Source organism: Bos indicus x Bos taurus, chromosome 20, assembly GCF_003369695.1.
Source record: "Bos indicus x Bos taurus breed Angus x Brahman F1 hybrid chromosome 20, Bos_hybrid_MaternalHap_v2.0, whole genome shotgun sequence".
Lineage (NCBI taxonomy): Eukaryota > Metazoa > Chordata > Mammalia > Artiodactyla > Bovidae > Bos > Bos indicus x Bos taurus.
This window is the reverse complement of record NC_040095.1, coordinates 37,903,905-37,928,599: the sequence shown is the minus strand read 5'-3', so window position 1 is coordinate 37,928,599 and position 24,695 is coordinate 37,903,905. Positions and strand designations below refer to the sequence as shown.

The following is a 24,695-nucleotide window of genomic DNA, read 5'->3' as shown; positions in this document are numbered from 1 at the left end:
TGTTTTCATTTTTTTAGCCAGTTCTTTTAGATTGCTACATAGATGATCATATGATCTGCAGACAAAGTTTTATTTCTTACTTCCAAAACTGCATATCTTTTATTTCCTTTTCTTCTTACTGTATTAACTAGGACGGATGTAAATGATGTTGTTTTTAATCTCAAATTTCCATTGTTATTTTTGGTATATGGGAAAGCAACTCTCTATTTCCTTTGTCAGCCTGGCTAGGGTTTCATCAATTTTATTGATCTTTTCAAACACTCAGTATTTGGTTTCATTGATTTTCCTGTTTTCAACTTCACTGAAGGAAGTAAGGTGGAGCCTAAAGTATAGGTATTTAGTTATTTATCTTAAAACATTTCTTTTGTGGTACCTGTTAATAATTTGAAAGGAACAAAAAAAGCCTTAGTTTACTAAAAAGAGTATAATCTCAAAGATGGTTGACGGAAAACACATAAATGACCAGCAAAGTTCTTAGTAACTTATAGAAATGTACTTTATTTCATGCAAAGCTACATAATTTCCTACATTTTAACAGCTAATCAAATAAACATCTCAAAAAATTCATTACATTACAATAAGTTAAAATACTACAAAGCAATTCCAAGTCCATGAGTCTGTCAAAACCAAATTGAGAGAACATTATGCATAGATAAGGCCAAAGATGCTAACTTAATTACAGGTAGCACTTTGCAGGTTTTTTTCAAATACATATTTAGTGAGAATCTGCAGAGAAAAATAGTTATATCTACAACCCATTGATCAGAAAGGGAAACATTTGCCATTACATAGCAGGTAGTATTCTTACCTGGAGGACTCCATGGACAGAGGAGCCTGGTAGGCTACAGTCCATGGGGTTGCAAAAAGTCAGACACAACTTATTAATAGCAACTGAACAACAACCAGGTAGTAGTGGCTGATTAAAGATAAATTTGGCATCATGCACCAAAAATGAACATAATAAACATTTTGAAATTTATGATCAGATGCACATTTGAAAAGACTTACTCTCTACTTCACCTAATCCACTGAATAAGATAAATAACAAGTACGTTATTAATGCAACACAGAACTTAGGCTTTTGGTATACTTTGCTTGAGTACTGGTATATACAAAAAGATACTGAAGAGATGTAGGAATATTTCAAACTCATACTAGACTACTGAACTTTCGAATAGGAAATAAGTCCTGGGCAGAACTTATTTTAGAAAGATTTTAAAACTACTTAAAAGCAATACTACAATTAGTTATTTACAAAAACATTTTATAAAAATTAAATACCAGGAAGTAACAACATCATTATTAGAGCTCTTTTTCCAATGCTATAATTTATAAATATATATATTAGATTACAATTATTTAAAAGACAGGTCCACATGTTCTCTATCTGCGAAATGAGAAAAGTTCTTCAAGTTGTTTACAAAATATGGACAAAAACAAATCCATTGGATTGCTTAAAAAAAAAAAATACATAGTCTCTCCCCTACAATTTGGTGTACTAAGTAGGGAAGATGCTAGCCAGCATTCTTTTGCGAAATACAGCTCTAAATGACTAGACTGATAAGATTTGTGTCAATAATACCAACTCAAAATGGTGTTGTACAGTCAGATTAACAAATTATGACTTTATATATATGTCTGCCACAGTAAATCATTCTTTCTACTCTTTTGCACTAAGTACAGTAAAAATCTCCTTTTGCAAAATGATGTGAGATCAGGATAATCACAAAAGAAAAGATTTTCATAGAAAAAAAGGTTAATTCTCTCCAGGGAGTGTGTTAAAAACAAAAGTCTTTTAGGATATCGATGAGAAGAGGAACATGCCATTATTCTTGTTTCATTAACAAATTTAAAATTGTGATGAGGCTTCAATCTACCACAATGGATATAAAATGTTAGGAAAACCAAGCTGAACATAAAAGGAATTAGGGGTGTGGTATGTTCCCACTGCAATAGGACTGGGGATGGGGCAGGGCTAATAGCTGCTCTGATGGTAGAGACGGCTCACAGGACCTGGTCTCCAGGAGTTAGTAAAGGGAATAACACTGCCTAGTCTTCCAGGTCTCTGAGCAGAAAAATAAGTCATTGAATTGAAAAGAAGTAACCCACACAAAGGGAATTAATATTTCAGAAGGCTCCCTGTAACACTCTTACATTGTTTCAACCTCTTCTAATGAAAACTTTGACAACGATGTATGTTATTTATAAATTCCTTTTCATAAAATGAGGTCTCAAGGTTTTTAATGTTTGGAGTTTGTTTGCTTGTTTTTAATAATCACTGGTTTTAGAAATATAATTTTATGCTAAAACATCTACACTGAGAATATTTCATTTTACTGAAGTGTCCTACTTAGTGGCGAAAAAGACAACACAGTGAGCTAGCACGCCTCATATTTATATCCAGATGTTGCTTAGTTGTCTAGCAAAATCTGTTGTACTACTTTAAGTGCAATACTGCTATTCAAGTAGTGGGATCTGTAGTCAGAACTACTACCTTTTGAGTGTACTGACCATCAAAAACAACCGTATACACCAAACAAACGGAAGAAAAACATGTCAGCTCATTATAAGCTATACTATAAAGACAGGCTTCAGAGAGGAAAGAAGGTATAAAAGGAATGAAAGGAGAAAGGGAGAAAAGAAAGGAAAGATAAAAGTCTCGATCCATTGACTTATTAACATTTAGGATTTAATAAATACAATCCATTACACTTTGGAAATTCAAGTACGTTAAGATTTCTCAGGGATATGTTCTGCCTCTTAGTGCAAATATATTTATCCTTGTGATTTTCAGGCATGGCCCACACAAATCACAAATATAAAACTCACATTACTGAACAGTGTGAATTAAAATTATGGAGAGTTTATTTTTCCTTTAAAACAGTAATCTACATAAAAATCAAGAACATTCTCTAAATCTACTACACATATACAAAAATGAGGTTTGCTGTTGTATATCAATGAATTCTTTCATTAATATTCTAAAATATACTTTAAAAAACACACATTGACTTGCCTATCCACGTTTAATTTCATTTGAGTATACAACCAGCACACATGTAAGAACTGATAATCTAATCAAATAGTAGTGTCCAAAAACAAATTGGCAGCAATATTTTAAAAAATTTTGATTGTCCAATCCTCTGATCTATTCTTTATAAACTGAAAACCCTTGAAAGTTATTTAGTTCTTATGACTCTTGTGAAATAAGGGCCTCTAATATAAGGAAATTATTCCCAAGCCCCTGTTCATTTGGTAAGAGAACAAATTCTAATAATTAGTCTTATTTTAATAATGATTTTTTAAATGTTCTAATAATAACAAATTATTGATGTAATAACAAAAGTTAATAGCAACTTACAGATCCATGAAATTAATAGATTACTTATTGTTATTTTCTGCAATGGCTTACTGAATATTCTAATAATTATTTAGAAAAATAATTTAGAAAGTTTAAATAGGAATCTATTACAATATAAGAAACACTCAAAAGGTAATTGTCAGAAGTAATTCTTCAAGAAATATACTTTGCATGTAAAGTATATGAATTTAGTAGTAATGTTTTGCAGTAGATGTCATTTTAGTAATATTCTCAAAACAGAAAACTTTTGTTCATATTACAGTTTTTACAAAGTTGCTTAACAAATATTAACTTAGTTCCCCAGCAATAAACTCTTAAGACTTCAGGGATTAAATAATTAACTTCTAAACACAAAATTACCCAGCCAGGTAATGTTCCTATATGATCATATATGAAATCCTGTAACAAATTCTGCCTAAACAATTGAATACTCTGGATCACTTAAACAACCAAAATTATTTTGGAAATAACTCAAAAGTCATAAAGGGGATCTATACTGTTTTATAGAAGTATTACATACACTCCAATTATTATAATCATTTTAAAAATTAATAATAAAGTAGTACATCTTTTACATATTTCTATCAATATATCTTAGAGTATTATAAATTATAAAAGTAACTGGATCATTTCTTCTCTTTTTCTGCTTCTACAATAGCATCTGAGTTTCATGATAAAACCTATGAGAAACAACATTATACTTAAGGAACATATTCCAAAGTAAACTCAAAGACTAAATAATAAAACAATATTATTTTCACAGGATTTTGATTACTTATTCCAGAAAGAGTTTTTGCTTTGGGAACTTGTAAGCTTCTCTGTAATAATAAGAAACTGGACCACTTTCTGGGGTGATCTGTTTCCTATCTAATATCTTCAAATACCACTTGTGTGGAAAACCAGCATAGCTAACAACTTATTTTGTCTTTTTAAACGCCACTATATAAACATCAACTCAATACCCTCACAACTGCTTTGTGAGGTAGATCAGTAGGTAAATAGCAAGTATCCTCTTCATTTTGAAAATGAAGAAACTGAGGCACAGAAAGGTTACATGATTTGCCCAAGGTTTCAATGGTCAGTCATGAAATTACAGTGTTAAATTATTTCTGCTCCTGGCCTATTGCTCTCTGACCACGCTTCACAATAAAAGGCTGTGTGTGTGTCTTCTTAAATGAGTAGTCTATATAATTTTGATTGAGAGGAAAATCTATTGACTGATAATTATTTTAAAGGGGGTCTAATCTTAAAAAAAAATCATAAAAATTTAAGAAAATGAGATAATTAGGATGATACACTATCAGTATCTGCCTAAAACTGTGGCTTCTAACGTATTTATGTGATAACACTAAGAAAAGAGGGAAATAAAACATTTAAAATTATGATTCAGGGAAAAATGACCTTCAAGAAACATATAATCAAATTGTCAGGTGACTATATAATTCATCCTCAAACTGGAATACTTAAGAGTGAAAATGAGCACTACCGAAAGGATAACAGGTGAAACTAAGATGGCCATGGGGCGGCCCAGTCACCACTGGGTGAATCCATGGTATGGATTCTCAAAGAGTTGCAAATATTTCAGGGACATAAACAACTCTTTTTGCAAAATGTTGTGCTGAACTATAGTCACTGTGCATAAAACACTGGTGATTTAAAATGTAATACCTAACTTTGGCTTAAACAAAATTTTAAAAACTCAATTTAAAATGGTAACATGTTTAAGCAACAAGTTCTTACATATCTCCACTCTAAAGTAGTTTTCTATAAATCACAATTTAAGTGTGAGTAGTAACAGTAAATGGACTCACTTTTTATCTTTGAATAACCAGATATTCTTTTTCAAAAGGAATAAACAGGCACCTTTTAACAGTAGAGAATTTTGTGGGACTCTTTGGCTGTTAAGGGGAAGTCGCTCAGTCATGTCCGACTCTTTGCGACCCCACGGACTGTAGCCCACCAGGCTCCTCCATCCATGGGATTCTCCAGGCAAGAGTACTGGAGTGGGTTGCCATTTCCTTCTCCAGGGGGATGTTTCCGATCCAGGGATCAAACCCGGGTCTCTCGCATTGTAGGCAGACGCTTTACCATCTGAGCCACCAAAACCTCACTATCTACCATTAAAAATTACGACTCTCCTTGAATGGAATGATCAACACTTAAATCACTATGCTAAATGGTAAAGGTGAACACTCCTCTCTGAAATAAAAATCTTTTACAAAGCAATACCAAAAGCATACGACAACTTCCAGTTACTACCAAAGACTGAAAGAATAATTCACCACCTGATTAAAGCACACATGCTGAAGATACAAACACTAGTTGAAGTATAGTCTTAAATACACATGCAAAAACCTAACTAATTTGCATACAGTGTTGAAAAAGGGCTTTCTACATTCAGTTATGTCTGGTAAGTAAGCCTTGTTTTAAGACATGGGTTTTGTAAATATGGTTATTATTGAGGTCTCCATCTCTTTGGGAAATAAAGGATCAACATATTTTTTAGAAAGAATATGTAAATCACAATAATAAAACTATAATATTAGTCAGTTGTAACTATGGCTTCCTTGAACCTTTAAAACAAGTTTTCCTGAAAAAATTAATCTGAAACAAACTGAACTACATGTTTTCAACATATACTGATCTTTATCATGAATTAAATCCTTCCATTGTAACTATACTTCTAAGACAGACATTTCAGGAATGGTATGAAACAAATCCTATTAGAAATAAAGACGATATTCAATGAATAATAAGCCATTATCACTAAGATCTGATTAATTTTTCGTGCCTTTTTTATCCTGACACTTTTCACTGGGAGTTCAGTAGTTAATTCTAGAGCATACAGATGTTCATAAAGACTGAACTTGTTTGTTGATCTTGGTTAGCTACTCCATAAATTCCTATAGACTTTAAACATCATCAAATATTCTGCTGCGAGACATTGAGAGGTATCGTCCACCAGGCTGATACCTGAAAGGTGGATAAAGAAATGATCTGAGGCATCAAAAATAAAGAAGGAGAGAAAAACAAGGACACATTAAAAGGAAGTGGGTACATAATTTTTAAGAACTGTAAAATCTATTCAGTAGCTGAAATCAGAAACTTATTCTCCAAGGATATTATCCTAAAGAGATTTACCTATAATTATAAATCAACCAACAACTGTTTTACAGCCTATGATATGACACATATGGCAGGATGAGAGATGTAAAAAAGAAAGGAAAAGAGAGATATAAAACACATCATGAAATTTGGATTTAATAACTACTCTGTATTGTTGAATATAAACAGAATATTCCTCTTGCTATTTATAAGCAAATATCTTCATGCCCATGATGTTTTACTTTTGTTTGTTTCTACTTGGTATAACAGCTAAAAGCACAGACTCTGAAGCCAGAGTCCTGGGGTTTAAATGCCTGATTTTGTTACTTAAAAGTTGTGTGATCCTGGGTAAGTTACTGAGCCTCTCTAGATTCAATTCCAATTGGACTTACAGTCATAAAACACAATTACTGTTGTTAAAGTGCTCAGAATACAGTGCCACCCAGTCATATCTATGTAACTATTGCCAAATATGATGGCTTTCATAAATAGAATTGTCAGAATAGGAATATAAATATTGTTAAGACTCTACCAAATGATTTCAATTCTTTGTTATTTATCATACTACTGGTAATAATTTATGAAAGTACTAATTTCAACTACTACCACTGGATGATATAATTTTTAAAATATAAAAGATTAGCAGGTGTTAAAAGGTATCAAACGTTGCTTAATATGTTTTACATTAGCAATAAAGATGAATATTTTCCTTATGTTTATCTCATCAAGTCAGAATGTTATCAAATTTTCAGAGGAATACTGGAGCCAAAAGGACAACCTGGAACTTACCTTCCTGATTCAGATTCAAGAGGGTCATCAGTGAACGTTTCTGCATTAAAATCTAAAGGTTCTGCATCTTGAAGAAGTTCTATTCGGTCCCTTTCAGTCCTGTTATTAGCCCTGGTATATTTAGATGTCGCTGCAAAAGAAGAAAAAAAATTCCACTTTCTATTGTCTTTATGGGTCACAGTCTACGGACACACAGAAAGTCAAGATTATAAAGGATCTGAATTTTCATTGTGAAGACAGTATTAAGAAAGGATAACTACACGGTTATCTCAAAATTATATTAAATGATTAATAATATGATAGAAAATAAGAAAGAAGAGTTCTCCCTTGTATGTAGTCTAAGCTCAGAAGCAGCTACAGCAACAGAATTAGTATTTAACTGCAACGCAGATGGTGACTGCAGCCACAAAATTAAAAGACGCTTGCTCCTTGGAAGAATAGCTATGACAAACCTAGACAGTATATTAAAAAGAAGAGACATCATTTTTCTGACAAAGGTCCATATAGTCAAAGCTATGGTTTTTCTAGTAGTCAGGTATGGATGTGAAAGTTGGGCTATAAAGAAGGCTGAGCGCTGAAGAATTGATGCTTTTGAACTATGGTGTTGGAGAAGACTCTTGAGAGTTCCTTGGACAGCAAGGAGATCAAACCAATCAATCCTAAAGGAAATCAATCCTGAATATTCATTGGAAGGACTGGTGCTGAAGCCGAACCTTCAGTACTGATTGAAAAAGCTGATTCATTGGAAAAGACCCTGATGCTGGGAAAGATTGAGGGCAACAGGATAAGGGGACTACAGATGATGAGATTGTTGGATGGCATTACTGAGTCAATGGACATGAGTTTGAGCACACTCTGGGAGATAGTGAAGAACCGGGAAGCACCGGCAATGCTGCAGTGAATGGGTTCACAAAGAGTCAGACACGACTTAGAGAATGAACAACAACAGCAATCGTAACAGTGAAACTGTTCACAATTAAATAAGTTTCAGCTGGTTTCATAGTGAATCCAGGGGCTGTTACATCTCATTTCTCGGCTACGATTTTAAGATGCAATCAACTCAAACTCTGCAATAAAGGACTAACTCTTTTTTCCATAGGGCAAGAATTCAGGGAAGCAATGTCCAACAGAAATAAACTGCAAGCCCTGTATTTACTTTTTACTAGTAAATACATTTAAAAAGTAAAAAGAAATAGTTGAAATTAATTTTCACATATCTAACCCAATACATCCAAAATATTATCATTTCAATATGGGGCACCAGCTACCCTGCAAATGCTAAACAGCCATATGTGGCTAATGGTTACCACCTCGGTCAGCACAGATCTAGAAAAACTAACTCTCCTTTCCCTATATGAATGATGTTTTCTCCATAAAAACCTAAATTTTCACAGTGTTATTTTGAGCAGCTCAACAGCTTCAAAACAAACCATGACACAGCTCTTTTTGAAAATTTAAGGCAAGCCAATTCTCTCTTACCTTATGTTGTCATCTTGGACTCTGCCCTCCACTATTTATCTCATTCATTCAGCAAATACTGGTTGCCTCCCACATGCCAGGTTCTAATTCATCATCCCAAGGTTTTGTGTTTCCTCTTAACCATTCTCCTATACCCTCCAGATCTCTGCACTCTGTTAAGTCCAAATCCAAGATAAGCTTCCAAATATCTTTGTAGAATTATCCCTCTATTTCCTAGCTTTAATTGAAACTTCAGCTTTCTATTATTTCTTTTATGCTAAATCTCATCCAAACACATCCTCTCTTCTTTATCTCCAGGGTTATCTCAAGGATGCTTATTTTAAGCCCTCATCATTTTTTTGTTTTTTCATTTATCTTTAATTGGAGGATAATTGCTTTACAATGTTGTGTTGATTTATTCCATAAAACCAATATTGTATATTAAGGCCCTCATCATTTTCTGACTGCATTACTACAACAGACACTAAACTGTGTTGTATCTCACTTCCCTGGAAATAATACTTTATATAGACATCAAATTCATGTTTCTAAACCAAAAATCTGAGCATGCTTCTTTCCATACTGAAATCTTACCTTTGGGATAAAATCCAAACTTCTAAGTGTGATAATACGTTTCCCAACTATCTCTGTAGCCTTTCCTCTCATCAAGCTTCTCATACTTCAGGTTCTAGTCATAGAGGAAAATCTACATTTCCCCAAAAGTTCTCGCATGTTGCACATTCTTTGTTCTGCCTAAAAACCCCTTCAACTGGCTAAGTACTACTCATTCCTAAATAGTATTTCTTTATAACAGAAATCCTTTCCCAATGAAGAATTCCTTTTCCTCCCTTGAGCTGAGTCCTTCAGCATCATGTGTGCAGCCTTACACTCTCTCAGCATCCCTGTATCTCTCCTCTCCCTTCTACTCAGTGCTGGATCCTGCACACAAATAGGTCTCTTGTCACTCTCCCAAAAGCATATGACAAAATCAAGAATATGGGGAGGCTTCCTGACTCAATCCACTGGCCAATGTCTTCTTCCTGGTATCAGTTCCTCATTCAATTAAGGGCAAACCAAAGATGGAAATTGTCTTCTTCATACTCCTGGGAAAGTACCTGACACATAAGAGTCAGTCAGTAATTTATTATAAAAATGACCAAATAGCCTGAAAAATATCTAGGTTAATAGAAACCGATACCTGCCAAAAATATGCCTGAGATAAGTACTATTATTTAGATAGTATAATGACAACTATTCATTTGATGTCCCAGATGTCTCCTTCTCCTACCTGATGCATATTTTACTTTCCTCTTCCTCCCATATACTGAGGGATGAAAAAAGGAAAGGCACTGCAGAACCTCACTTATTATTCTATAAAGACAAGCAAGCATAGAAAAAAAATTTCTTAAGAAAACTAGATAATAAACTACTTACATCGGTTGGTACTCATTTCTGAGAAGTTTGATTCTTTTGGGTCAATATGAACATTTCTGTTTCTAGTGGAATCTTCTCTAGTGTGTCCATAACGTTCTTTCCATTCCTAGAAAAGAATCACGAACAACATATAACATGAGAACACACAGTCAGAAAATAATTCATCAGTGATAACTGATATAATTCTTTTTCATCAGGAATTTGTCAGATAATCAGTATAATTAGCACAGTACCTTTAGAAATGATAGATAATTTCCTTTATTTCTAAATGATTTTAATAGTCATCAAACTTAACTTGAAGACATTTATAGACATTTTTACTAGCTATGATTATTTTAAGTTATTGACTTCCATCTAAAATGTCAAAATAATATTATAACTACAGTAAGGTTATCTTGACCATGGAAGGATTATGAAACTCAAAATAATTAATAAGATGTTAATAAAATTTTATTCTACCCAAATACGATTCTACAAATCAGAGAGACCCAAAAAGTCATTTTTGATAGTAAAATTAAAGTTGTAGATAAACATAATTAAGTAATGACTCACGTGGCATTGTGTCTTAACTGCACTAAAATCTTAACTGGGATTTTACTCATTATTCTTATAATTGAAAGGAACCCATGCAGTGCAGAGTTTCACTCTAAAATAGTCATGCCAGATGCTATTTGGCTTTCTTATTAGAAGATGTGAAAAATTTATGTTTGATCATCCTGTTCCAATTTTGGTAAACCCTAAGTTTTCACATAGAGGGGAACTCTATTCCACTCTTTGGTGCTAGTTATGCCTTCCGAAATAAAGAACAAGTCTCCCTTTCCATGACATACACTAAAATACACAAAGACAACTATTATGTCTCCTGAGTCTTCACTTCTCCAGTATGGATACACTCGGGTACTGAAAATTTATAGTGACTATGACTAGATTTTTCTCACTTTTTGCCTTTTCAATTCTCAAGGAGGTTAGTTTGCCTTAGCAAACAAAGGACTAAAGAAAAACATCCTATGTCATTGTCCCATTGTTTTCAGCCAAAATCAATTAGATTCTTATGATAGTTCCCATTAATCTTTAGGTTATAGCAAGTTAGTAAGTACTATACTTACTCTTCTTCTATTTTCACCTTCTTCTTGCCGTTGCCTTTTTCTCTTCTCTAGAGACAGAAAAGTGGTCTCAAATTTGGTATAATATGGTTTAATTAGATGTAGAGTAACTGAAGTAAAGGTATCAGGCTATGACCAATTTCCTTTAAATTACTACAAAGTCAAAGGTAATAGGTTATTGTTGGAAAGAACCGGAGAGGTCACCTAACTCCATAGAGAATACCTTCCCACCTTCTGCTGGAGATCGCTCTTAGGCTCTATCTAAACAGTTTCAGTGAGGAAGAACTTCTCCCCATGGTGACTTGAAATGTGCTTCTAGGCAGCTTCTCTTTTTCTTCGTTTTTGTCTTCTAAATTAAATTGATATTTTTTTCTGCATAAGATTTTTTTTTGCCATTACTCTCTTCTGGCTATATACTCAGTGCTTTTTTCCCATAAGATATACCTGACACACTCATCATTCTGCCTATCCTCCTCTAAATTCTTTCTGACTTATCAGTCCTACTCTTGAAAATCTTATCCAGGACTGGATATGATACTCCAGATGAAGTCTGATTAATGCAAACAGCAGAACTATTACATTAACTAGGCACCACCTTCCTGTGAGAGCATGTGAAGGCTACACTAGCATATTTTAGAGCCATAGTACATTTGGGGTTTATGTTTAAATAAGATCATAAAGAACCCCATGCTCAAGGAGGAAGAATGCCTAAAAACCAATGTTCCCAAACTCAAGTTTTGTTCTTCTTTTCCTTCCTATTCTACCATCACTTGAACACCAAGAAATTTGATACACTCAGTTTTGAGATTAGATTCCAGTAGAGCACAATGCATTCTAACTGGCTGTTAATGATCACTACATTCTAAAAACCAGCCTTGGTTTGAATGAAAAATTATTAAACTAATGGTGATTCTTTAATGAGTTTTATATTGTATTCAATTTGACAAATCTATTTCAAAGAAAACAAGAAAATGACTCCAATACTAAACAAGGGTATTATTTAGTTGCAGACATATTAACAATTTCTGCTACAGAATTTCTTAAAGACAGATGAAATAACCATGTATGTTTTCAAATTTTTTTTGTTGTGAAGGCTTTCCATAGAATTTTAGCTAAAACACATTAATTTGTAATGTCTTAAGATAGATTAGAAGTTTCAAATCATACAAACATTAATTTTGTATTTTGAATCAGTACTTTCTCTTCATTTATTTTAAAAGACAAATCTTACCTCGTCTAATTAATTCTTTTCCTTCATCAACTAAGTCTGATGTCATATCATTATCTCCCATGAACTGCTGGAAACCAAGTAGATTCAAACAACGAGTTCCCAAGCTAATAAAAGTAGATTTTCAAAAAGATAAGCATTATTTCATACTGTAAATGTTTAAATTGGAAGCCTCTGTTGTATTTCTAGTTATCATGTCAAGTTCTACAGCGCTACATTTGTCTTTCTTCAAAAAGTACTTATTTCCCTTTCTAAGAAACTTAAATGCCCAGTGCTCCACTGACTAGGGTATGCACCAAAGCCCGACTTCTTACAGACACAAATTAAGTCAGGCCACAGCATACTTTCAGAAGATTATTATAACAGGATGCTAAGCAATAGCTATAATACAAAAGCAATTTATTCTTTTCTGGTATTCAAACAGCAATTTTAACACACATACACAACCAGTATTTACAAGTGCAGAATATTCTTGGCTTAGAAAGTCTTAATTATGCAAACTGACTTTCACGTTCTGTTTTGTTAATCCGGAGAACTAGTCAATTCTATTTAAATCAGTGTTACTATAAATTCAGAATTGATTATTACAGCTTATCTGGGGGCAATCATTTATATCTTATCTGGTTTTTACTTTAAACCTCATTGTTGTGCAGGACAGGAATACTCTGAAAATATGGTACATAAGGAAGGAAGGATTAATATCTGTTAAACTACTATTATGCATCAGATAGTTTACAGTTATTCTTATTTAATTCTTACTATAACTCTAAGAGATAAATATTACTTTATAGATAAGGAAACAGAAGCAAAGGGTGTTAAATACTTTGCTAAAGGCCAATCAATAAATTTTAGAGCTGAGGATTTAAATCTAAAACAAAACAAAGACCAAGTTCTTTTTACTACCTTAGTTTTCAAACTTTTTTCTAATGTACTTTTAATGGCAGAATTCTGAACACCATACATGAAGCAAGGCAGAGAGAGGAAGAAGGGAGGAGTGTGTATGTATGTGTGTGTGTGTGTGTATTCATGTGTGTTAGGAAGAAGAGAAAACAGTGAAGCAATTAAGAAAAAGTAAAGATCTCCCATTTCACATCAGTGATGTGTAAAAATCTGACTAGTTCATAAATTATCTGCTTGTTTTAATATATAGGGAATGCTTGTATGACTTACCAGTGAGTAAAATTGGGGTTTCAGGTGGATGGTCATGCTAATTCTGTGACTTTAAATATTCCTCTACCATCCTTATATACCTGTGGGAATACTATACTGCAGGATGAGATCATTGTCTCTGTAAAGGTTGTAGCTTTGTCTAAAGTGTCAGCAAACAGCTTTATAGGCTCTAGGCAGTTAAGTCTGAATATTATTAATAGTTCTGTGTATGGTTATGTGCTAGTAATAAAGGAATTAGACTATTACGGCAGCATTCCAAAAGAAAATTGACCTATAAAGTCAAGTTAATGCTGAAATGCCTGCAAGGCATTTCTTCAAATATTCCTATAATACAGTATAGTTTTAAATATAAATATATATTATATTATATATAATATTACACATATAATATATATAAATTATAAAAATATAATTTGATAATTAAGGTATATGACCTTTCTTTTCCTTAAAGACAAACTTTAAGGAGTTTGTCTCCTTAAAAAACTAGCAAAGTTTATCTTAATTATAAAACAACATTTTTAAAGAAATATTTTTAAGTTAAACAATTTTCCTTTTAGACACAATTCCTTACATTAAAATTTTATAGTTGACAAGGCACTATCCCATCCATCTATTCCTTGATGCATATGTCAATCTAATAAGATGCTAACCTTAAGTAGAGATGCCAATCTTACCAAGATAACCACTAAGATGAGGAGATAAGATTTATAATTCACAAGCTCTTAATGTTCCATTTGTAGTTTATAAATGAATAAGCACATAAAAAAAGTTTAGTTTTGGACATCCAAAGGATGATTGGTCTCTTATTTTTAACACATCATTTTCATAATAAATATAAACCTCTGTCTTTCCTACCTTACAGAAAAAAGCTGAAAATATTATATTGTTTTATCAGTTCATGGGCTTCCCTGATAGCTCAACTGGTAAAGAATTCGCCTGCAATGAAGGAATCCTAGGTTCAATCCCCAGGTCAGGAAGATCCCCTGAAGAAGGGAATGGCAACCCACTCCAGTATTCCTGCCTGGAGAATTCCATGGTCAGAGGAGTCTGGTGGGCTACAGTCTATGGGGTCACAAAGAGACACGACTGAGCGACTTTCATTTTCACCAGTTCATATTAAGTTTTATATTAAATTATAATCCTTTGGCTCCTTTACTTATGATAAGATAAAATATAGATGCTTTAAAAAAATTCAACAGAGAATTTATTTCAAATAATATTTGTCTTTTTACTCAATATCCAAGTGTTAGAATATCAGTATAATAATATATGCTATTTGTAAACTATTTGTAATAACTAATTATACTGAAAGATTTAAATGAAAAGTGGTTGGATGAAACTTATTATCAATAAAATTTTTTTAAGTAGCATTTTTGGTGTGTCATGGAGCACTGAAGCAGTGAAGAAGGAAGACAAGGTGCTAGAAGCCAAGGACACCTGTCTTTTAACTCCTCTTGAGTCAGATCTCTGCCAAGCTTCTACCAATTTTTCTGATCTGATAAAAAGAGTAGTCCATGTACTTTCCATGTACTGTCTGATTACGACTGCTCCTTAACTGATCTTTTGTGCTGATTACGGTCTGAAACACCCAGAAACCCAAAAATTATTATGCGGAAAGCCCTAAGACTAATACATGTTACCAAATAGAAGCTGGGCAAGCAGGTGTTTTATAAGATACAATGGCTGCCATGACCAAAGGCCAGGACTCAGAGTTAACATTCTATTATTAATCCTATCACTTTGTTGGCCAAATACATAGAATAACTCTCTTTTCTTGAAAGTATCTTTGGAGGGAGACCCTGATCCAGCACTCAAGCAATCTCTTTAAACTACCCCCAGCACTTCCAAAGCCACAATAAAACAAACAACTAAAACCCAATCAGTGAATATTTAAAAGAATTTTAAGGAGAAAGATATCCAGATCAGGATATATATATATAAGAAAAAACAAGCAATGTTAAGTTTCTTACCTAAAATACGTAGCAATGCAGAGAATTACCACCAACATAGGATAATATATATAGAACCCATCTGCAATAAAGGATAAAACTTTCATGGAACCCATAATCTAAGGAGCAAGAAAAAAATTTAGTTAAATCAGTACAGCTCTATATATTTCATTCTTTTTCATCATTAGAAAGTTTATCATAACCAGCTATATCAATAAATTTGGAGTTTTCAAAAAAGTAGAAATGAAGCATTAAATAGACTGATTTTTAAGTCCTCATCACAAGAGGAAAAAACCTGTGACTGTGTGGTGATGTTAACTAAACTTACTGTGCTAACTATTTCACAATATATACATATACTAATTATGTTGTATACCTTAAAATAATACAATGTTATGTGTCTATTATATCTTGATATGGCTTATTTTCTCCTAAGAAATTAATATTATATAAATATTACTGAAAATCATCAATTACACTAAGACTATAAACATAAAGGTTAATATTATTATAGGTCAGGTCTGTGAATATGCTTAGCTGGACCAAAAAATTTTGTTTATAATAAAACAAAAGCAATATCACCTTTACCCAGTCATTAGTAACTACATATACAATGTGTAAAAGAAAGTTCAAGTAATTTTTTAAAAGATTCTAATAATGCAATAGATCTGTTTGCCAGCAGTAAAAAGAAATTTCACAATTAATAGCATCCCATATAGATAATGAATCTAAAGAACTCTTTTTTACCATACTTACAGATGTATAAGCAGTTGGCTGTGTATTTTGGTGAGAGATGGATGAATCCATGTGGGTCAAACCCAAGAAATTAAGACATAAAGGAGGAGTCAAACGGCAAAATAACCTGCAATAAAGCATAAACAAACACAATATATAAGAATAAAGCAGCAATACACATTTTATGTTATCTTGAAATACACTGAGAATGTTTCAGATCATTCCATTATTCTCATCTATTTGTATTTTGAATTCTTAATATGAACTGCCCTTACTTGGAAGACATTCTGAAAGTTCTATTAATACCACAGTTTCCTGAAAAACATCAACACCTACAAAACAAAACTCCAGCCTCAGGATGCCTCCTTTGGTGAGGTTTGCCACTGCTTTATCCCAACAATTTGTAGAGTGGTTTTGTATGTGCCTCTTCTGTGCAATTTAGCTCAATCCTCAAGGCAAACTGTACTCAGTACATAAAAGATCTGAAGTTGTATCACATTATGTCAACTCTGACAACTACAGATATAAATAATTGTTGGAGCTCAGTTTTTTTTATTACATTTTGTTTTTTTAATTAGAGGATAATTATAATATTGTGACAGCTTTTGCCATATATCAGCATGAATCAATATTAGGCATACATGTCCCCTCCTTCTTGACCCCTCTTTCCCACATCCCTCCCCGTCCCACCCATCCAGGTTGTCACAGAGCACTGGGCTGGGCTGTGTTATGCAGCAACTTCTCACTGGCTATCATTTTACATTTGGTAATGTGTATGTTTCAGTGCTTTTCTCTCATATCATCCCACGCTCTCCTTCCCCCACTGTGTCCAAAATGTCTGTCTCCTTTGCTGCCCTGCAAACAGGATTGTCAGTACTATCTTTCTAGATTCCATGTATATGTTTTAATATACATTTGTCTCTTTTTCTGACTTATTTCACTCTGGACAATAGGCTCTAGGTTCATACACCTCATTAGAACTGACTCAAATGCATTTCTTTTTATAGCAGAGTAATATTCCATTGTGTATATATACCACAACTTCCTTATCCATTCATCTGTGAGTGGCCATCTAGGTTGCTTCCTTGTCTTAGGTATTCTAAGTAGTGCTGCAATGAACATTGGGGTACATGTGTCTGTTTCGATTCTGGTTTTCTGAGAGTATATGCCCAGTAGTAGACTTGCTGGGTTGTATCATAGCTTCATTCCTAGATTTTAAAGGAATTTCTATACTGTTTTCCAGGCTTCCCTGGTAGCTCAGCTGGTAAAGAATCCTCCTGCAATGCAGGAGACCCTGGTTTGATTCCTGGGGCAGGAAGATCCCCTGGAGAAGGAATAGGCTTCCCTGGTGGCTCAGACAGTAAAGAATCTGCCTGCAATGCAGGAGACTTGGGTTCAATCCCTGGGTTAGGAAGATCCCTGGAGGAGGGCATGGCAACCCACTCCAGTATTCTTGTCTGAAAATTCCATGGGCAGAGGAGCCTGGTGGGCTATAGTTCATGGGGTGGCAAAGAGTTGGACAAGACTGAGCAACTAAGTACAGCAGCACAGCATAATGTTCCCCATAGTGGCTATATCAATTTGCATTCCCACCAACAGTGTAAGAGTGTTCCCTTTTCTCCACACCCTCTCCAGCATTTATTGCTTGTAGACTTTTTGATGATAGCCATTCTGACTGGAGTCAGATGATAGCTCATTGTAGTTTTATTTGCATTTCTCTAATAATTTTGAGCTTCGTTGAGCATTTTATCATGTGTTTATTAGCCATCTGTATGTCACTTTGGAGAAATGTCTGTTTAGGTCTTCTGCCCACTTTTAGTCTAGGCTGTTTTTCTGGTGTTGAGCTGCATGAGCTGCTTATATACTTAGGAGCTTAAATTTTTGTCAGTTGTTTTGTTTGCTATTAATTTTGCCCATTCTGAGGGTTGTCTTTTCACCTTGTTTATAGCTTCCTTCATTGTGCAAAAGTTTTTAAGTTTAATTAGGTCTTATTTGTTTATTTTTATTTCCATTATTCTAGGAGAACACAGAGGGTCTTGCTGTGGTTTATGTCAGAGTGCTCTCTTTTCCTCTAAAAGTCTTATAGTTTTTGGTTTTACATTTAGGTCTTTAATTCATTTTAGGTTTATTTTTGTGTATGATGTTAGAAGATGTTCTAATTTCATCCTTATACAGGCAGCTGACCAGTTTTCCCAGCACCACTTGTTGAAGGGACTGTCTTTTCTCCATTGTGTATTTTTGCCTCCTATGTCAAAGATAAGGTGCCCACAGGTGTGTAGAATTATCTCTGGACTTTTTATCTTGTTCCTTTGGTCTATATTTCTATTTTTGTGCCAACCTCTCTCCACTTGTTCATCTTTGATGTCCTTCATCAGTGTCTTATAGTTTTCTGCATACAAGTCTTTTGTCTCTTTAGGTAAATTTATTCCTAAGTATTTTATTCTTTGTATTGCAGTGTTGAATGCGATTGTTTTCTTAATTTCTTTTTATAATTTTTCATTGTTTGTATGTAGGAATCCAAGGGATTTCTGTGTATTAATCCTATATCCTGCAATTTTACTATATTCATTGATTAGCTCTAGTAATTTTCTGGTGGCATCTTTAGAGTGTTCTATGTAGAGAATCATGTCATTTGCAAACAGTGAGAGTTTTACTTCTTTTCCAATCTGGATTCCTTTTATTTCATTTTCTTCTCTGATTGTGATGGCAAGGACTTGCAAAACTATGTTGAATAACAGTGGTAAAAGTGGGCACCCTTGTCTTGTTCCTGAGTTTAGAGGAAATGCTTTCAGTTGTTTACCACTGAGGATAATGTTTGCTGTAAGTTTGTCATATATGGCCTTTATTATGCTGAGGCATGTTCCTTCTATGCCTACTTTCTGGAGAGTTGTGACCAGATAAAAAGAGAACCTTACAAAACAAGGAGCTGGAGAACAGGAAGCTATGACAATGAAGAGAGGGTATGAATATAAAGAGGTGATATGAGGAGTTATTTTGGGGTGACATAATATTCTGTATCTTGATTATGGTGGTGGTTACAGGAATCTACACATACACACACACACAAATGAATAAAGTATAAAAAATAGTGAGAACTAATAAAGTCTGTTGTGGTCTAGTTAACAGTAATGTGTCTGTGTAAAGTTTTGCTTTTGATATTGTACAACAGCAGTATAAAATGTCTCCATTGGGGGAGGCTGGGTGAAGGTTACTAAGATTCTGTACTGTATTTGCAACTTCCTTTGAATCTATAATTATTTGGGGGAAAAAGGTTAAAGAAAAGTCTTAGAGATGCTTCAGATATTGATTCCTCTTGAAGTTCCCAAAGTCCAGCCCTAAAAACCTAATGTAAATAGTTTAATAATATGGACAAACAATAAATTGTGCAATTTAGCCCAAGCTGGAGCCATCTCTCTAAAATTCTGCTAAATCTCTTAGCAAAAATTATTCTTTTGGTCTTCAGTTCAGTTCAGTCGCTCAGTCGTGTCTGACTCTTTGCGACCCCACGAATTGCAGCATGCCAAGCCTCCCTGTCCATCACCAAGTCCTGGAGTTCGCTCAGACTCATGTCCATCGAGTCAGTGATGCCATCCAGCCATCTCATCCTCTGTCGTCCCCTTCTCCTCCTGTCCCCAATCCCTCCCAGCATCAGAGTCCTTTCCAATAAGTCAACTCTTTGCATGAGGTGGCCAAAGTACTGGAGTTTCAGCTTTAGCATCATTCCTTCCAAAGAAATCCCAGGGCTGATCTCCTTCAGAATGGACTGGTTGGATCTCCTTGCAGTCCCAGGGACTCTCAAGAGTCTTCTCCAACACCACAGTTCAAAAGCATCAATTCTTTGGCACTCAGCTTTCTTCACAGTCCAACTCTCACATCCATACATGACTACAGGAAAAACTATAGCCTTGACTAGATGGACCTTTGTTGGCAAAGTAATGTCTCTGCTTTTGAATATGCTATCTAGGTTGGTCATAACTTTCTTTCCAAGGAGTAAGCGTCTTTTAATTTCATGGCTGTAGTCACCATCTGCAGTGATTTGGGAGCCCAGAAAAATAAAGTCTGACACTGTTTCCACTGTTCCCCCATCTATTTCCCATGAAGTGATGGGACCAGATGCCATGATCTTCGTTTTCTGAATGTTGAGCTTTAGCCAACTTTTTCACTCTCCACTTTCACTTTCATCAAGAGGCTTTTGAGTTCCTCTTCACTTTCTGCCATAAGGGTGGTGTCATCTGCATATCTGAGGTTATTGATATTTCTCCCAGCAATCTTGATTCCAGCTTGTGCTTCTTCTAGTCCAGTGTTTCTCATGATGTACTCTGCACAGAAGTTAAACAAGCAGGGTGACAATATACAGCCTTGATGTACTCCTTTTCCTGTTTGGAACCAGTCTGTTGTTCCATATCCAGTTCTAACTGTTGCTTCCTGACCTGCATACAGATTTCTCAAGAGGCAGGTCAGGTGGTCTGGTATTCCCCTCTCTTTCAGAATTTTCCCCTCTCTTTCAGAATTTTCCACAGCTTATTGTGATCCACACAGTCAAAGGCTTTGGCATAGTCAATAAAGCAGAAATAGATGTTTTTCTGGAACTCTCTTGCTTTTTCCATGATCCAGCAGATGTTGGCAATTTGATCTCTGGTTCCTCTGCCTTTTCTAAAACCAGCTTGAACATCAGGAAGTTCACGGTTCACATATTGCTGAAGCCTGGCTTGGAGAATTTTGAGCATTACTTTACTAGCATGTGAGATGAGTGCAATTGTGCGGTAGTTTGAGCATTCTTTGGCATTGCCTTTCTTTGATCTTCTTAGTCCTCCACAATTCAGTGTGAGACCACTGTATTTTTCTGATTCTCAGAACACTTTCTAGACTTAAGTCTCTAAAATCTCAAATGTTTCTATTATTACTAACCTATTTACTGACTTCTAATTGGTAAATCCAGACTCACTATGCCCTTCTTTTCCTTCCTAATCTAGTATACTTATTTTAACCCTAAACTTCAAGCAGGATTTAGCTACCAATCAACAAGCATCTAATTAATACTTAAACCTAAGCAACTAGCTCATAGAAATATAGGTGTTAGTAAAAGAGCCATAAACAAGAAGAAATAAAAGAGACATTCATGTAATGGAGACATTTTCCTTGTTTCTAAACACAGTCTACTTACATGCCACTGAAAAGAAGGCTATAAGCATCAGTCTGGTGATGTGAAGCCAGGTAGTAATAGTTAAATACACGAATCCTGAACACGGTAGAATAAACACAGATACTGAGGAAGAAGATGGAAAGAAAGCAAGCAATCTGAAAAAAACAAAACAAAAACCCAGTTTCAGACTAATAGACTTTAGAACTTTATATACTATTATAAGCATTATCTTTTCATTCCAACTAACATTTATTGACATTCTAAAATTTAAACACAGTAATAGCAGCTTTTTAACCACCTCAGAAAATGAAATTATGAAAAAATCTAGATCTTAATCAGTCCCTATCCTATCCATAAATTTCAAATCTACCTCCTGAAGTGAGCCTGTTCTCTCATTCCCTTGGCAACTCTTCACATGAAGACTGTAATTTATCTAGCTTCACTGGCATAAAGAGGATCAAAATATTCTCATAAAAATATTGTGCACTATTTTGCATCTTTTCATCTTTCCTCAAATACAGTTCTTAGTTTTTATAGTCTGGGTAAAATAATGAAGCTCATTTTTGGAAATCTGAATAACACCACTGTGGGGAACTTCACTGCTTTCATTATTACTAGAAGAAATATGTGGAGAAAAGATACAACAGTTAAGGATTAAACTTAAACCACAACTGACATTTATTTATGACAGATATAAAATAAACTGACCTCGATATAAATATAATTGTATGTTTTTTCAGCCAGCTGTATGAAGACTGCAAAGAGGGATAAGACAGGTCTAGTGCTAAAGAATGTGCACTCTGACCACACAACTATAACGGAGAATATGGACAACACCACAGCAAGTATCCGATAAAACCAGGGTCGCAAAAGACATTCCCAGTACCACTCTGTAAGATAAAAAGAAAAAATGATTAGGAAAACCATAAAGAAGCAACAGTGTATTTACAGTGTTTTGAAATCCCTCCACACAAGATACATAATTGCAGAGAGACATACTGGTGGAAACAAGCAGACACCATCCTAAACAAATCATCACCAGTAACAGAACAAACTGATATTATGGGCCTCCTACTCTGAGAAAAACACAACATCACTGCTGAGGTATTCCTGCCAAAAATGCAGAACCTGCATCTGATCATGAGGAAACATCAAACTCAAATTGGTGTAAGTCAAAAAACACAATTATAATTCAACTCTGCATTGGTGAGAATATACACTTTCCATCAGGAAAATTATCAGCATCAAACTTTGAAATGTATATTAAAAATTACATACCAACTGTAGGATTATAAAAATATTGAATAAATCTATTTTCTGGCTCTGGCGATTGAAAGGTATGAACAAACTGACAAGTAGCACTTGTTTCATTTTTTGCTACATCTTCTAGATAAAATGCTTGTTCCAAAAGAATCTGCCATTGTACTTGAGTTCGTCGATGTCTCTGAACTGAATAAATCACCTAAAAAACACAGCAGGGGGTATACCTGTCAGTGTTCTGAAACAACAGTGATTCAACTGCCCACTATGGAGCATGTTTTGCTTGTCACAACAACAGGGAAGTGCTAATGGCATTTACTGGGTGGGGCTGAGGATGTTATATTCTGTAATATATGTAACAGTTTGCTCAGTGAATAATTCTCCTCCCCAAATGCCAACAGTACTCCTGTCAAGAAACAGGAAGTTAAAACACTTCCAAGAATAATGATAAGGACAAGATCAAAGAAGTTTCTGATATACATGTACTCAAAACTCCTTTTTTGTGGGCAGTAAATCTAACTAAAATCATCAGAAGGTAAAAAGGCTATATAAAGTTACCTGTTTATGTAGTTTTACCAGACTTTTTTCACTTGGGTAGGTATTATGCTTTTCATCAAAATCTTCATAATCATCCATGTTCCTGCCCATTTTTTCCTGATAGTCTATAGGGCACTAAAAGGAACAAGTAGATTTTTAGAAATTTTATTTGAAAAAAGATAAAAAATTTTACTTTTGTTAAGAATCTTTCATTCTTAAGCATATCTAATTTTCTTGCAAATATTTTCCAGATGTGGAGTCACCTACCCTATTAATCATTTAATACACCTATGAACTTGGGCAAATTAGTTAACCTCCATAAATAGGTCTCAAAAGGTAGCAAATATAAGATAAATGATTAGAGAATTGATTCTCATGACTGTCATCTTAGTCAAAAGAAACACTAGCTAATGATTAGTATGACAGATTTAAAACATAGGAGAAGAACTGAATAGCCACATGCAAAAAATTAAAAAGAAAAAAAAGAAACTAGACCACAATTGCACACGATATATAAAACTCAACCTCAAATGGATTAAAAACTTGAACATAAGACCTGAAATCATAAAAACCCCAGAATATAGGCAGGATGCTGATATCACTCTTAGCAAGTATCTTTCTAGATATGTCTCCTCAGGCAACGGAAGCAAAAGCAAAAATAAACAAATGTGATTACATCAAATTAAAAAGCTTTTATATAGCAAAGGAAACCATCAATAAAGTGAAAAGACAACCTCAAATGAGAGAAGAATTTCGAATGATATATCCAATAAGAGATTAATATACAAAATATATAAAGAACTCATACAATTCAACAACGAATAATCTGATTGAAAAATGGGCAGAGGAGCTAAATAGATGATATTTCCCAAAGAAGACATACAGGTGGCCAACAAGTACTTGAAAAGATGTTCAACATCACTATTAAGAGAAATGCAAATCATCAAAATGGCTATTACCAAAATGATAAGAAATAACAAGTGTTGGTGAAGATGTGGAGAAAATGGAACCCTCACACACGATTGGTGAGAATGTAAACTGATGCAGGCCACTATGAAAGATAGTATGGTGAGTCCTCAAAAAATTAAGAACAGAACTACCATATGATCTAACTATCTCACCTCTGGGATTTTATCTAAAGAATAAGAAAATACTAATCCTAAAATATATCTGTACCCCTATAAACTGCAGCATTATTTACAATAGCCAATAAACAACCTAAGTGCCCATCAATGAATGAATGGATAAAGAAGATGTGGTATATGTGTACAGACACACACACACATGCACACACACAGTGGAATACTACTCAGCCATCAAAAGGGCAAAATCTTGCCATTTGCAACACAGATAGACCTGGAGGGTACTATGCTAAGTGAAATAAGTCAGATAAAGAAAAACTCTTTATGATTTAACTCATATG

The 24,695-nt window shown here is 34.2% G+C and overlaps 1 protein-coding gene across 4 annotated transcripts in view; it reads right to left on the bottom strand.

Annotated features, from left to right (window-relative positions):
- Positions 1-471: 471 nt before the first annotated feature.
- LMBRD2 (LMBR1 domain containing 2) overlaps positions 472-24,695 on the bottom strand; it is a 52,176-nt gene continuing 27,952 nt past the window's right edge. The window contains exons 8-18 of one of the 4 annotated variants that reach the window (XM_027520467.1): positions 23,294-23,407; positions 22,754-22,937; positions 22,184-22,365; positions 21,497-21,630; positions 16,354-16,459; positions 15,619-15,716; positions 12,482-12,585; positions 11,254-11,300; positions 10,148-10,253; positions 7,256-7,385; positions 472-6,358 (exon numbers count right to left, since the gene is read on the bottom strand). In XM_027520467.1, coding sequence (XP_027376268.1) covers positions 6,274-6,358; positions 7,256-7,385; positions 10,148-10,253; positions 11,254-11,300; positions 12,482-12,585; positions 15,619-15,716; positions 16,354-16,459; positions 21,497-21,630; positions 22,184-22,365; positions 22,754-22,937; positions 23,294-23,407 — 1,290 coding nt within the window. In that variant the 3' untranslated portion in view covers positions 472-6,273. Of the gene's footprint in view, positions 6,359-7,255; positions 7,386-10,147; positions 10,254-11,253; positions 11,404-12,481; positions 12,586-15,618; positions 15,717-16,353; positions 16,460-21,496; positions 21,631-22,183; positions 22,366-22,753; positions 22,938-23,293; positions 23,408-24,695 lie in introns of those variants that run through there. The other 3 variants (XM_027520468.1, XM_027520469.1, XR_003507227.1) reach the window with 3 other exon arrangements.